The 15,744-nt window shown below is 50.1% G+C and overlaps 1 protein-coding gene across 3 annotated transcripts in view; it reads left to right on the forward strand.

The window, feature by feature from the left end:
* Positions 1 to 432: 432 nt before the first annotated feature.
* Tbc1d2 (TBC1 domain family member 2) overlaps positions 433 to 15,744 on the forward strand; it is a 49,103-nt gene continuing 33,791 nt past the window's right edge. For 2 of the 3 annotated variants that reach the window (XM_075967261.1, XM_075967263.1), the window contains exons 1-3: positions 739 to 1,264; positions 4,541 to 4,682; positions 13,958 to 14,105. In XM_075967261.1, the coding sequence (XP_075823376.1) occupies positions 902 to 1,264; positions 4,541 to 4,682; positions 13,958 to 14,105 (653 nt within the window). In that variant the 5' untranslated portion in view covers positions 739 to 901. Of the gene's footprint in view, positions 643 to 738; positions 1,265 to 4,540; positions 4,683 to 13,957; positions 14,106 to 15,744 lie in introns of those variants that run through there. The other variant, XM_075967262.1, reaches the window with a different exon arrangement.

Consider the following 15,744-nt stretch of genomic DNA (forward strand, 5'->3'; position numbering starts at 1 on the left):
TCTTTAAGGATGGCCAGGTTGTGGGGTGAGCTAAAGCAACAGGAGCTGAAGCGGCGAGAAAGGCGAGATGAAGTCCCAGAAGGGAGGTGAACCGGAGCAAAGTGTCTAGCTGTTTTGCCGTAATGCGCCTTGGGACGGCATTTGTAAACTGAGGCAGGACCGTTAATAAGGGAGTTGGTTGGATCCTGGGCTCAGCGACGTCCTAGATTTGCTCTGGGTCCGGGCGACATCAGTCGCGTACAGGCCGCCCGAGGCAAGGCGAGCCGAGGTCCGGGCGGTGAAGGCCGTGGGCCGACCTCAGGGAAAGAGGGAGGGCACAGAGAATTCCAAAGTTTCTCAGCGAGGACAACCTCGCGCCGGAAACGGAGCTTCCCCGCCCCGCGTTCACTCCGCCAATGGCTGCGCGATGCGCCGTCCAACGGTGGCTCGCGCGGCACCCGTAGGGTGGCGGCCATAGAGGACGCCATCCCCCGTGCCAACACGCGAGACTCACGGTTGCATAGCCAGGGGATGGCGTGTCTCCCCGCATCCCCTCCCACGGCTAAAGCACCTCGGAGCCACCTTGTCTTTACACCGAAGCGCCTGCACACACGACAGACGCGCGTAGCCAGCAGGGACGACGACGTGGAGGAAAAGCCGGAAGTATGTTGCGTGGGCGGGGCCGGGGGCGGGGCCGAGGGCGGGCCCTCGCGTGACAGGGAATAGGGGCGGGGCCTGCCGGGGAGCGGGGTTTGCAGTCAGGTGTCTGCGGCTCTCTCCGGGCCGCCGACTGGGGCTCTCCGCCTTCTTCTGGGGGCCGGGCTGGACCGACTCCGCCCCAGCCAGGTGTCGGCCGGTTCCCAGGTGCCCGCCGGATCTTCGAGACTCTGGTGCTGCGGGCCTGTGCAGCGGGCCAGCAGCGATGCAGAAGGACCCCGAGTGCACCCCTCCCTCTGAGTCCACACAACCTCCCAGCTCGGCCAGGGAACCCGAGGTGGTGCCTCCGGGAGACGCAGAGGGCTGCGCCCGACCACTAGACACGGTCCCCAAGAAACTCTGTGGGTATTTAAGTAAGTTTGGTGGCAAAGGGCCCATCAAGGGCTGGAAATGCCGCTGGTTCTTCTACGACGAGAAGAAGTGTCACCTGTATTATTCGCGCACCGCTCAGGATGCTAACCCATTGGACAGTATCGACCTCTCCAGTGCCGTCTTTGATTGCAAGGTGGACGCTGAGGATGAGGGCACTTTCGAAGTCAAGACTCCCAACCGGGTTATTACCCTCAAGGTAAATGGAACTCTTCTCTCTTTTCCATCTTGAACTAGTTTTCCGGGCCAATGCCTGGGCACCTTAATTGACCTGGACAGTGATTACTGCCATGTGCCCAGAGCCTGGAGCTTTGCCACAGAGTCTTCACACCATTTCCTTATTGCCACAGGCATGGGTGAGGGACTCATTTTATGGAGCGAGAAACTGAGTCATAGCCAATAAGGGTATGGCTCAGATCGGGCATTTACAAACGATGGGGTCCACTTTTGGAATCTTCCAGGGCTGTATCAAAACTTTACTTTGATGGTGCCTAACCACCCAGTTTCCTTGACTTACTTCCTTGGTACTGAAGCAAGAGTCAAGATTTGTGGTTGCCTTCTTTAAGGCCGGATCTGATTCATGTCTTGGTGGTTTGGCCAACAGGAGCGAACGCAGACATGGGCAGGGGTTAGGAGGGAAAATATGTAAGTTTAGCAATCAGTCTAAGTTGTTTGTCCAGGCATGTCTGAACTGGTGAGTTCTTAGTAAATGTTGTTTAAATAAACACATAGGCACATACACAGGGTGGTGGAGCCCCAGGTCAGATTCTACCAAGTTGAGAGGAAATGGCCTTTGGCTTAACTAGGAAGACAGATGTGGGGGGAGGGATGGCGCTTAATTCTTGAGGCTCAAGAGTGTAAGGACAAAGGTCTTCCTCCCCACCGCCTCTGCTCCTGCTCCCTATGCCCCCAACCTGCCGCTGTCCAGACCCTGGGATGCCCTCAGGTTTTCCTTCTCCTTTCCTTGCAAGGGTGTGGCTAGTTAACTAGGCTCCAGGGGAGAAGGGAGGAGGCTGCTGTTAAAATAATGGAAACTCAGACGTTTAGGCCAGAGAGGATGTTTTAGAGGTCTTGTGGGCCTTAGGTCTTGGGCTCGGTCCATAAGACAAGGGCTGTGGACAGGGCCTCTCAGCACATGGTTTTTACTGTTCCGGGAGTCCACGCATTAGGCTCTGGGGCGTGGAACAAGTCTGACTTGTTTGCCTCTGCCCCTTCTTCTCAAACCGCATAAGGTGTGATGGGAAAACTGGCAGCATATTTAAATGCCTTCGGAGACACTGTGAAGAGTCTGGTGACAGGAGGGGTCAGCGCCTCCACGTGATGGGGGGGAGCTCTTCAAAAAGGCACCCCTTAAATGAGAGAAATAATGGGCTTTTGGACAGGCAAATGATCAAGGCAATGATGCTGAGGAAGCCTGTGCGCTAAGATGGGAAGACGCAGTGTAACCCTGAGCATCCATCCAGGCAAGCCACAGGAGCCTGGCCCAGAAGATGGAGATGAAGAGGGAGACACTGGTGAACTGGGATCAAGGGCTTAGACTTTGTCCGGTAGGCTGTAGAGGTTGTCTCAGAGCCTTACACTAAGGGAGTACAGTGAGATTAGGGGGTTTAGAGAGCTCAGCTGGTTGTTGGGCAGAGAACAAATCGGGGGGGGGGGGGGGGGAGAGGGAACTGGTAGTCTGAGAGCCCCTCAGAGAGTAACCAGGAGGGAATGATGGCTGAGCAGGAGCTGTGACCCTGGAGAAAGAGCAGATGGAGGAGATGGTAGCTGGCTGGTTGTGTTGACAGGCGAGAGAGTCCTCAGGGTGAAGAAACTGTAGGACACCCAGATCTGTGTTATCTGAAGTAAATCTGGCCTGAAGATCTAAGGGCTACTTTCTGAACCTCAGTGTGAACCAAGATCACGTGTTCTGGCCTGTCACAGGATTTCCAGTGTTAGCAGAGCCTCCGACAGACTGGTAGCTCGGTGTGACCGTGTCAGGCGAGTTCAGGAATAAAATGAGGTGCCTGTGCTTGGCTGGGGGTTATCAGGTCTGGTGAAGCCTGAGAGTAATTGAAGCTTTGGAGGAACAGCGTATGAAAAGAAAAGACTGACAGGCATCATTCTGTCCTACTGATGTCTGCGTAACAGGCCAGAGGACTATCATAGAAATACCCTTGTTCTAGTTGAGTTTCTGTTGCCTTGAGAAATACCACAACCAAAAGCAATTTGGGGGAAGAAAAGATTTATTTGAATTATTTAACATCCCGGTCCATCACTGAAGGGCAGGAACTCAAACAGGAACCTGGAAGCAGAAGCTAAAGTGAAGACCATAATGGAACACTACTAACTGGCTTTCTCTTTCTGGCCTGCTCTGCTATCTTTTTATACAGACACACCTGCCTAGGCATGGCACCACCCGTGGTGGGCTGGGCTCTCCTGAATCATAGACATGGCCACAGGCCAATCTGATCTGGACAGTTCTTCAGTTAAGGTTCTCTTTTCCCAGGTGACTCTTAGTTTGTGTGCCATGTTGTCAGCTGAAGCTTACTGTGGCAACCTCTCTCCCAACCTGAGTCACACCGCATCTGTGGCCCTCTCCAAAGAGGGAGCTTGCCCTGGCCGCTCTGTAGCCTGCTGCCATTCTTTTGTAGCCTTGATTGTGGGTAGCTCCACGAGGCTCACTGTCTACTCCCATGAGCTGCCCATCACCCGTGCCCACATAAGCTCATGCCTTTAAAATTAGTTCTGCTCTACAGTGGAAAGACCTAGTTCTTGGGCCAGCATGCCACAGCCACTACATGTCTGGACCACTTGTGTCTCCATCTGGGAAAAGGGCCGATCACACCTACCTTCTCCCTAGAAGATCCAGCGAGCTAATGGATGTACAAACACAGTATGGGCTATTAGTTGGGAAAGAAATGACTGATATCAGCTGCTCACTTGTTGGAGTGGTGCAGGTTTCCTGTGTGTTAGCACAGTGTGTTTGTGGCTTTCCTGCCCCCATCCAGAGTCATGAGCTGGTGTAGCCCTGCAGTAGGTGGGATTACCTCCATCCCACAGAAAGGCAGCTAGGACTTGGGGCTGTCACACAAGGAGAGTGGCAGTCACTGGGCCCCGCCAGATCACAGTTCACAGCTTTCTCCTCTCTCGTGGTACCTCTTTCTCAGTCTAGGGAATGCATTTGTGCACCTGCCGTGTACCGGGCACTGTGCCAAGCACTCTATTCCCCCTATTTTGTCTTCATAAGCACTCTATAAAATCAGTAGTACTGTCCCTACAAAACGCTCGAGGAAACAGAGACATGAAGAGCCCACGCAGGAAACCAGAGCCTGGTTCTTTTCTGTGATGTTCCAGAAGTGGATGCAGGCCTGCAGTGTTGATGGATTTTTTTCTAGGCAGAACAAAGTTTCTAAACATCTGTGATCTCTGAAGGCCGTGCTTGGTGCCACCCTGCAGGCCTGGGACCTGACTAACTAATGCTTGTGCTTCTCAGGCCGCCACCAAACAAGTGATGCTATACTGGCTACAGCAGCTACAGATGAAGCGCTGGGAGTTCCACAACAGCCCACCTGCACTTCCCGTCACCCCTGCTGCCGGCCTGTCTGGGAATGGGCCCACCCTGCACCTCAATCTAGGTACCAATGGGCTGACCTCTGCCACATACGCAAACATTTGCTAGCCAGGCCTTTCCCTTACTACTGGGAGCATGGGAGGATCCCTGTCCACCAAGGAGTGGAACCAGGAATGGAATATAGGACCAATTAGGACAGGGATATGGGCTCAAAGGTCAGCCACTTGAGTTCAGGTCTCAGCTGTGGATGATGTCAGGCAAATTACCAAGCCTGCCTGAGCTTCAGTTTCCTTCTCTACCAAATGAAGTGAATAAAACACCCATCTTAGTGCTCTTCCGAGGCTTAGCTGAATCCACGTACCTCAAACGCTTAGAACAATGCCTGCCTATGGTTGGAACTCAATAGAACATTGTGATATCCTTAGGATATCTCAGGAAGTTACACCTTCCCGGAGTTGTGAGAAGGAAGGGTCAGTGCAAAAGTGCAAGCCAGGCAGTGATGGTGGCGCACGCCTTTAATCCCAGCACTCGGGAGGCAGAGGCAGGCGGATCTCTGAGTTTGAGGCCAGCCTGGTCTACAAGAGCTAGTTCCAGGACAGGCACCAAAGCTACAGAGAAACCTTCTCTTGAAAAAACAAAAACAAAACAACAACAAAAAAGCAAAAGTGCCAATGCAGTGGGTTTCTAGGGCATTTTGTAATAGTTTGGAGTATCTGTTACTTTAACCCTGATGATTTCAGAGATCAAAGTTCTTATTGCCTACAAGTGCACTCTCTCTCTCTTTCTCTGTCTCTGTCTCTCTCTCTCTGTGTTTACTGGGGGTCGAATCCTGGACCTCATGAACGCTAGCCAAGCACTCTGCCACTATACTATCATTCTTTGCCCTTGGATTTGGGGACAGGCAGGTTCTTGCTGTGTAGCCCAGATTGGCCTCAAAACTCTCAACCCTGCCTCAGCCTCCCAAGTGCTAGGATAATAAACATGAGCCATCACACCTTGGTGTAGGTTCTAGGATATCTCAACATGGAGAAACCTGGAAGTCACATTTCCTCCCACCAGATGCTGATAGATTTCAGCACAGGGATGGACTACCCCACAGCTGCCATGGCAACAGCATGCATAATCAGTTAGGTCCCAGTACAGAGTCAGTGTCTAAAATGCCACAACTTCAGGCCAGTTAGCCAGAATAGCGCGTCACATGTCCGACATTGAGCACACCTGCCTGTGAGAATTCCCCCTCCCTTGGTAGATGCCCGTGTGTGCCCACTCACAACAGCAGGCCACACCCCCACCCTTCCTCAGTTTCTACCAGCCAGTCCAATCAGGAGCTGCCCTGGACCTCTTGCCCCTTAAACTGCCTGTCAGTTCCAGGTCCCCTCACTGCCATTCTTAGGTTAGATCTCTCAGCTAGGAAGCCCTAGCATCCTCCTCTCCTCGGTAGCGTCCCCTCTCAAGGCCTGTGTCCGAGCCTGTCCCCTGTAGTCTGAGTGGGCTTTCTAAAATGAAAGATGTGCAGGGCCTTACACACTGCCTAGGGCTAGTTCCCCAAGCCCCATCACGTCTCTGCCAGCCCCCAGTGCCCATGCTCTAGCAGGAGGTTCTCATGTCCCTCTGTCTGGCCTGATCAATCCCTGCTTATTCTGTAAGGCCAGGCTCATGTCCCCTCATCTTGTCAGCTTCCCCTCAGATGCCTGCTGGGACTTTGCCACCGAGACTCGGTGTAAGTCCTTGACACTTTTTCAAACATTGCTGGGAGACCTGTTGTTCTGATTACCAGTGTCCTTGTCAGTCTCCACTAGTCCTTAAGACTAGTGTCCCTAGTCCTTGATAGTGTCTGGTCTGGCACCATTTTTATTTGCAGAGTGAATGTGAGAGCAAATGCACTGAATTTTATGCCCGAGAAAAGGACTGTAACATGTAATGTCAGGCACACAGGTACACATGGTAGCGACACTAATGATGCATTTTGGTGTGTGACACACACACATTATTTATTTATTATTTATGCTATCATTGTCATCGTAGTACCTACAAGCACACGTGTGCTAGTACTATCATAGCATATATGTTGACACTATCACAGTAGCACACACCATAGTACACACTATCATAGTACATACTATCACAGTAGCACGCACACACCATAGTACACACTATCACTATGCGTGTGTGTACTGCAGCTATCATAGTAGCATATACACACTGTTGCTATCCTAATAGTGCCTACATGCCATGACTACTGTAACAGTACACCCGCATCAATGCGCTATCACTACTGTAGTGTAGCGGCTGCTCCTTGCTGTGACCATTAACCTCTTTGGGCAGCCTCTTTCTCTTCTGTGAGACAGTGTCTCGTGTAACGCAGGCTGACCTTGAATTCATTATGTAGCTGAGGCTCTTCTGGAGCTCCTGAGCCCCTACCTCTTCCCCCTCCTCTTCTCAGGTGCCGGTATTACAGATGCGCACCACCGTACAGCTTCAAGCAGGGCTTTAAAGGGTTTCTTGGCACCCGTCCTTCTGCTATAGCTCATACTCACCACCATCACACAGCCAGGCATCCCTGTCTATGTGGAAGATTATAGCCTGAGTTGACACAGTCACCATAGCTAACTTCAGGCCAAAGACAGGTTGATCTGACATGTGAAGAACAAGGCTCCAAGACAGTGTGGAGCTACACGGTGTGGAACCCCAAAGGCCTCGGCTCTGCCAGTCCTGGTCCAGGTTCTTAGCTCTGTAGCTTTGCTTCAGTACACGGACTAGGCCTGTTTGGATCTAGCGTTGTTTTTCTCATGGGGCAGGCCACATGGTGTCCCCATAACCAGGGTGGTGGTATCCTAGGGAGAGCGCTGGCCTGAGATGTGGGAAGCAGAGGTACAGACTTTACCTCCCATCAGCCTTTCCGTCCTGTAGCAAACTGCCCTTGCTGGACCCAGGGCCTAAGTGAAAACTTCTACATCGCACGTACACATGCACCTGCACACACAGAAAACCCTTTATGGGGTCCATTGTATGTTGCTTGCTTGCTTTGTAGCCCAGGATGGCTTCAGTCTTACCACATAGCCCAGGTTGGCTTTATACTCACGGTGATCACCTTGGCTCAGCTTCCCAGATGCTGGGGTTATAAGCGTGTGCCACTATGCCTGACTCCTTTTCTTTCTGGAGTTTTGAGCAAGCTGCTGAGCCTGAGATTAGATGTTTGGAGCATGCTGCCCTACCTCAGCCCCTCCCTATCCTTCCTGAGGAAGCAGAAGGCTGTGCAAGCCTCCTGATCCACTTCTGACTTTGAGTCACAGACGCTGGGTCCCATTTAAAGAAAAAAAAAGTTCCATCAACACCCTTGAGCAATCTGGAGGCGCGGTCTCTCCCTACAGCTTTGTAGCATTTCCAGCTTTCTTTTTTACCTACGCAGTGGTCCCCAGAGGGCCAAGGACAATGAGGATGATGGACAGATTTCTGTAATTGTATGTTGCCAAAGGAAGCCACAGCTTACAGGGGCTGTTCATAAATGTCTGCCACCAGAAATTCCCATTTACCAACACTGCTCTAGCCTGGCCGTGTGTCATCTCACTTAATCCTTAGTCTTCTAGGTGTTATTCTCATTTTATAGCAGAGGAAGCGGAGGCCCCTTGGAAAGGAAATACCAACCCTAAAATTCAAACTGCACCCTATAGATTCATACCTCAGAGCTGAGGGGGCATTCAGGGCTACACCACAGAAGCAGCAACCTCCTGGCCTAGGCCCTTTTTTGTGTGTGTAGGCAGGGACTTCCTTGTCGTGCAGGAATAGTCCAAGCTCTCAGACCAGAGAAGTCTGAGGACTGTGGGACCGCCTAGCCGATCATCTCTCTGGGGGGGGGGGGGGCTTTCTTCAGGCAAGAGGAGCCAGGGTTGTGGGCCATCAGGTTTGTCTCCAGCAGGAAGTGCTGCTCTCTGCTGCAGTTAAGGCCACTATGTGTGCCTGTTCCTTCAGTGCTCTGCAGTAGGCTGTGCTTTCTGGGCACCCCCACTTTTCAGGAACTTCGTTCTGCCCCAGTGAGCCACAGAGTTTAGAGAAAATGAATTGCATCTGAGCTCAAGTCGCCGGCTGGCTTTGTCTTCCCCCACAGACCTTCTCTCCCAGCTGCTCTTTCCCTATTGGTGATACCTCCCCCCCCCCCCACACACACAGGACAGTTAAGTGTGAGCACAGAGTTGATCTTGGGCTACAGGCAGAGAGGTGTGGGAGACCTGACACACCTAAGAAACACACACCAAGGTACTAAAATCTGAGAGAAACTGATTTTGTTTGCTCTGAATGAAGGAGAGGGAAGGTGATTAAAGTATCTCTGAGTAAGACAAATTTATATTGAATCTGTTTAAAACCTGAAAGGTCGGAGTCCACATTATGGGGCCTTAACCTTTTCTATTTCCGTGTACTCTAACCTCGAAGAACACAGGGTAGAGAGGAGCCTTCCTGAGTTTTCATTTGCTTGTTTTGGTGTAAGGAATTTCCAAGAGATCTCAGAATCCTCCCTGTGGAAATAGGACCTGGCCATGGATCTTCTAACCAAAGGCAGAGCTAGTATTTCAGCTCTTGTTGAACAACAAACAACATATACACACACTCGTATATACACTTACACATGCATGTATACACATAAACACACATTCCCCCTCATACATACATACAAACACACGTACTCCATCCACACACACACACACCTCATGATCCCGCCTCCTAGCCATTCCCCCACACACGGCCTTCCCGTCTGGTTACCCTGGTCCAGAGTGTCCCCAGGCTCAGTTCTGGTGCTGGAACCTGACGTCTTTGCCTTCCCTCCTCAGGCACGTCCAGTCAGCTCCAGCCCTCCCAACCCTCCCAGCCCTCCCAACCCTCCCAGCCCTCCCTGCCTCAGCCTCTCAGAACAGCTCTCTCTACCCCAGCTCCTACCTAACTGGGTCTGGAATTGTGATTTCTTCCCTTTGCCTGCTCCTTAGCCTCAGCATCCCGCAGCCTCAGCATCCTGCAGCTTTGCCTCATCTTACTTCCTCCAGCTCTTCCTGGAAGCCCAGTTCCTGTCTGGGGAGAGGGGGAATAGAGAGGAGGCCTCAGAAGAATGGCTTTGAATGTTGTTGCCAAGTCAACTGACCAGCCTGTGACGTTGATGGAGCCTGCTGAGAGTTAGCAACGTGTGACCCACTATTGTTTAAGTGACTGCAGGATTCTTGGATGAGTGGAGCTGCCTCCACTCCCACCCTACCCACCTCTCATGATCACCACTGTGATGATGAATATTTTTATACCCACATCTTCTTTACAGATATGATGCACAGATAAAGTTCCCCCACCCCTAAAGTCATAGGTTATTTTATTTTACGTGTGTGTGTCAGTGTGTGTGTGTGTCAGTGTGTGTGTGTGTGTCCCCCCACATCAGTGTGATGCCTTTGGAGTCCGGAAGGCTTTGAATCACCTGGAGCTGGAGTTATAAGCAATTGTGAGCTGTGGGTGGGTGTTGGGAGCTGAACTCTAGTCCCCAGTAAAAGCAGTCAGTGTGGCTCTAGGGAAACCCCCAGGAACCCACAAGGATGACCCCAGCTAAGACTACTAGCAATAGTGGAGAAGGTGCCTGAACGGGCCATCTGCTGTAAGCAGATTGGTGACTACCCTAATTGTTATCAGAGATACTTGATACTCTATCCAGTAACTGATGGAAACAGATGCAGAGATTCACAGACAAGCTGAAGTTCTGGGAGTCTTGCTGAAGAAAGGAAGGAGGGATTATATGAGCCAGGGTGTTGAAATAGGAGCGGCAGGGCTGCATCCCCGGCACCCGGCCGCCCACATGGCTAGCTTATGCCCCGAAATAATTACACGGAAACTGTATTCTTTTAAACACTGCTTGGCCCATTAGTGCCAGCCTCTTATTGGCTAGCTCTTACATATTAATCTAACCCATTTCTAATAATCTGTGTAGCCCACGAGGTGGCTTACCAGGGAAGATCTTAACCTGTGTCTGTCTGGAGTGGGAGAATCATGGCGACTCACTGATTCAGCTTCTTTCTCCCAGCATTCTGTTCTGTTTTCTCTGCCTACCTAATTTTCTGTCCTCTTAAAGGGCCAAGGCAGTCTTTTTATTTAACCAATGAAATCAACACAAAACAGCAGACTCCCACATCACCAGGAGAGCTCATAATAGGAGAACCCACAGAGACAGCCTCCCTGAGCTCGTGGGAGCTCATGGACCTGGACCAACAGTTAGAGGAGCTGACATGTGTGTAACAGTTGTGTAGCTTGGTCTCTTTGTAAGGCTCCTAACAGTGAGATCACGACCTATCTCTGGCATCTAGCTGGCTTTTGGGAACCTGTTCCCAATGATGGATGACCTCACCCAGCCTTGTGCGAGGGGTTGGAGGCTAGGTCCTTCCTCAACTTGATGTGCCATGCTTTCTTCAAGCCCATGGGAGACCTGCCCCTTTCTCAATGGAGATGTAGGAAGGGTGGAAGCGGAGGGGGTGGATGGGATGCAGGGGATGGGGGTAAGACTCCAGAGGAGAGGAGGGAGGAGAAACAGAAAGAAAGAAAGAAAGAAAGAAAGAAAGAAAGAAAGAAAGAAAGAAAGAAAGGAAGGAAGGAAGGAAGGAAGGAAGGAAGGAAGGAAGGAAGGAAGGAAGGAAGGAAGAACAAGCAGCTAGTGCACTGAACTACTATAGCCATCTCTCCAGCCTCACACTCCTAAATCTTTCGCTTCTTCCGTTTAAGGGCTCCACATGAGAAGTGGCCCTGGCTCTTTCCTCCTTTCTGTAGCATTCCATACTAACTTCCAAAATGCTGGATCCTCTCTCTTACACTTCGAATGATGTTTTTTTAGTGTAGAAACTTATCTTAACATTAAACATTTTGAAGCCACTTTCTCTAGAAGAATTCTTGTCAGAACATTGGGGAAGCAGTAAAGAGGGAAAGGCAGCCCATGTCCATCTTCTAGTGAGGCCAGTAGTAATGTCGTATTATGGCTTCCACCCTCCTTTGTTTTTGTGTATTTTGGACCATATGCCAATGTAAAACATCTTTACTTTTCAGTATTTAGAATTGCGATCTTAATATGTCTATGTACTTTAAGTTCTCTTTGTAGCTTCCTATTTTTAATGAATCTAAATTTGTTTTCTAGTTATGAAGGCCTAAATTTTTTTACAGTAGCAAATCTGGTGAGAAAAATAATAAATTGAGAATAGCCTGCTCACCCATAATCCCATCATGAAACCTCAGTCACTTTTCCCCAGTATCCAAGCATTTATTGAGTCAGGTAAGGGCTCTCCAAACTGCTGCATACCAGCTGTGTGCAGTTATCAGGGCTTGTCGTTTGTCTCCAGAGATGGCTGAGCTAGGTTGGCAAGACATTCAAAAGCTAACACAGGAAAGGTCACACAGATTCCAGAACAGTGAGTCATGGGACGGCTCTTTCTTTCTTATCTTCAAAATCCAGGGTTTCAACCAGAAAGAAATCTGAAGAAATCACTACTCAGGTATTAAAGCTCTTACAAACTTACTATTTTGATTAGGAACAACCCTTATAATGGTAGAGGTCGTGACCCAATTTTTTTTTTATGTAGGTTTTTCAAGACGGGGTAGTTTGTGTAGCTCTGGCTGTCCTGGAACTTGCTCTGTAAACCAGGCTGGCCTTGAACTCAGAGACCCACCTGCCTCTGCCTCCTAGGATTAAAAGTGTGTTCCACCACCCAGCATAAGCTGAGGGTATTTGTAAAGAGACTCAGACGGTAAAATTCCTGCCCTTTAGCCATGTTATACCTTGAAATCTCATTAAGGTGCACGTGGTGATGCCCAGACAGGAAGCCAGCCTATGAGCTTCTCACTTAGTGATCTACACACTGGTACAAGAGAAACACTGAAGATTAAAGAGGCCAAGACTTGGTAGCAAAACGGTTCAGTGCAGCCATAACATAGCCTGCTTGATGTCACCTGAGTGACTTTTTGAGACCCTGGTGACTTTTTGTTATGTGGTGGTTTTGAACTGCCCTGTGACAAATGGCTGATGATTAGATTCAAAATGATAACTGACTGGAAGTCTTTGCTGCCAATCGATCTTAAGTCTTGTTCATATCCACGTCGTTTATAGCACCATAAACTATGTGATGGGAAGGGTCCAGCAACTCTTAAGATCAAGAAGTTTATTTGTTTATTTTGTTTTGTTTTGAGAGTTGGAGCCTTGAATCCCAGAGCTTGTGCATCTGGGCAACACCCCTGACCCGTGCAAGTCTATTTAGAAACTTTTCAGTGTAATTGAGACCAACTGTGACTCCATTTTTAAGTCTGGCATTTTCCATTTGATATTATGTTCCATGTATGTTCCTATGTTCTCTGGAGGAAAAGGCTGACCTGGAACTCACAGCAATTCTCCTGCCTCAGCTGCCCACTTCTCTTGTGTTGCACAGTGGAGTGGCAGTTGTATGGAGGTATCAGGGTTTACCCAACCTGCTCGGGTTGTAGAATCTTCATTTCTAGCTGAGCTTGTTGTTACGCACCTGTAACCCCCAGTACTTGAGAGCTGGAGGCAGGTGTGTGGAATACAAGGTCAAGGCCGGTGTGAGTAATTTAACGAGACTCCACGTCCAAATAAAGGATTGGGGAGCTGGCTCAGTAGATAAAGAGTTGCCATGCAAGCCTGAGAACCAGCAGTCGGATCCTAGAACTCATGGAATAGGTGGGTGTGGCATTCAGCCCCCTGTAATTCTGCCTCTGGGGAGGTAGAGCTAGGAGATTCAGAGCAAGCTGAATAGATAGATATCCTCACTGACAAACTCTGGGCGCAGTGAGAGACCCTGTGTTAGTAAATAAAGCAGAGATGGAGAAAAATAATCTGACGTCAACCTCTGGCCACCACACACTAGCACATACATATGCATGTGTGTCCAATACACATTCAGGCATGTATATATGCTCCCACAAACATACATGCGTATGCTAAGAAATTAAACAAACGAACAAACAAACAAAAAACCCCAGAAAAGGTTATTTCCACTTTAAGGTACTACAGATGATGCTAGGAGAGACCGTTTGACGCATCAAGTTTCAGTACATTTCAGACATCTTCTAAATGGCTCATCAGATACAGAATAACCTGCAGGCCTGCATGTTTGTGGAGAGTCTCTGCGAAGGCTGCAGCAGCAAAACAGATCATGTTGCAGCACTCTGCTGTTGTTAGCCTGCATCAAGGTCGCTAGCCGAGCAGCTGTCACAACCCTGTGTGCTGTCAGTCAAGAGCTGAGCCCACAGCCCAGAACAAGGTCGTTCCTACCAAGTATGCTAGTTCACACCAGTCTTGACTGCCTGTCTTTGGCTCCCTAGAACAAGAGGAGGCGGATCTGGAAGAGTTCCTGTGTCCTGTGAAAACACCCATCGGACTTGTGGGTGCAGCAGCTGCCTTGCAGCCTGTCCCTGCCATGCCCTCGGCCCTTCAGAACATCTCCCTGAAGCATCTAGGAACAGAAATACAGTAAGTGCCCGAGGAGATAAGAGGCAGCCAGCCCACCAGACCCCCTTTCTGTGAGCTTCATCAGGTAGGGTTCTGTGTAGGGTGGACAACGGTGGGATTGTTGCCTTATTTTCAATTAACCACACTGTTATTTAAAAATAGACCAGGTACTGGAGTCCCAGCACTTGGGAGGCAGAGGCAGGAGTGTCATGAGTTCTAGGCCAGCCTGGGCCACATAGAGAGATCTTGTTTCACAATACACAAACAGGGCTCAGCTGGTAAAGCGCTTGCTGCACAGATCTTGTGACCTGAGTTCCTGAAATGAGCACAAAGGTGAGAGAGAGAACGAACTCCAGTGAGTTGTCCCCACGTGTACTGTGGCACAAGCACCCACAGGCACACCATGCCTCGTAATAATGAGCAACATCTTAAAAGGACAATCGTTAGAAATTACCCATACTTCTATCATTCATCATGCTTAGCAGTAGTAAACAGCTCTATATATATCCACGTATAGCTGAGATCACATCAAATGATGAGTTTGTATCAAATTATTTACTTCTAATACTTGTACTTTATCACATCAGTCATGTCGGCTACTCTGTAGTGAAAGGCGTTGAGATGAGGTCTTACTCTGTAGCCCCAGGCTAGCCTGGCACTCACATTGTGGCCCTAGCTGGCTTTGAACTTGCAGCAATCCTCCAGTCTCAGCTTTTTGAATGCTGGAATTATAAGCACGAACCACCATGCCAGATCCTAAGTCCTTCACATTTTTCATTTTTTATTTTATTATGTTATGTGTATGTGTGCTTGAGAGGGTAGTCATGTTTTTCCCAGAGAGAAACAGGCTTGGAGAAAAGATGAGATGTGACCTTTTAGGGCTTGCTTGGCTGGAGGAAGTGCTAACCACAGTTATTTGGACAGAAGGGCATGGAGCCCATGAGAGAGAAGCCTAGGGGACATGGAGCATGGGTGAGCACCCAGGTTGCAGGGCTCATCCCCTGAGATTCTGGAAGGAACTGGATATGTTGGCAACACGCTAAAGGGAAGAGGAACCTGGGAAGGCCAGCCTCCTAGCCAGCGTGTATCCAGGGCGGGTGGTTTGTGCCTGAGGGAGGCCACAGCCCCAAAAGTGGAACAGCGGGCATGTGGAAACTGAGAAAGGGAGGTGGTTGCACAGCCTTGCCCAGCCAGTGCCCTCCGTCACTTGTGATGGCCACAGATGCAAGGCAACAGCAGCATTGCAAAAGCATTGCAAGACTGCCCCCTGCACCACCGGGGCCCCAGATGACGTGGTGAAATGAGAACCTGCCCACGAGCCTTGCATAGGCCCTGGGAGGCCTTGAGCTTGCAATTGTGCGGCCTGAGCGCAGGATGAGGGGCTTCCTGAGCACTGCCGGGGACTGCTCTCACTGACCACCATAGCAAGCTACCGTGTGTCCCAGTGCTAGACCCACACTGGGTTATCCTCCCCTTCTGTCCAGGGGCACTTCCAGGGCTGTCAGGAAAGTGAACCGAGGAGAATGCATCTTCCTGTTACTCTCAGAACATGGTCCCCAGGGGAGCATGGCATGTGTTGGGATCTGTTTTTAATCCCCCTGGCTGGCAAGAAGCCACCCTGGAGGCTTGCTCACTGAGGTTGTCCTTCACCCTTGTGCTG

Source organism: Microtus pennsylvanicus, chromosome 3 (assembly GCF_037038515.1).
Source record: "Microtus pennsylvanicus isolate mMicPen1 chromosome 3, mMicPen1.hap1, whole genome shotgun sequence".
Classification (NCBI taxonomy): domain Eukaryota; kingdom Metazoa; phylum Chordata; class Mammalia; order Rodentia; family Cricetidae; genus Microtus; species Microtus pennsylvanicus.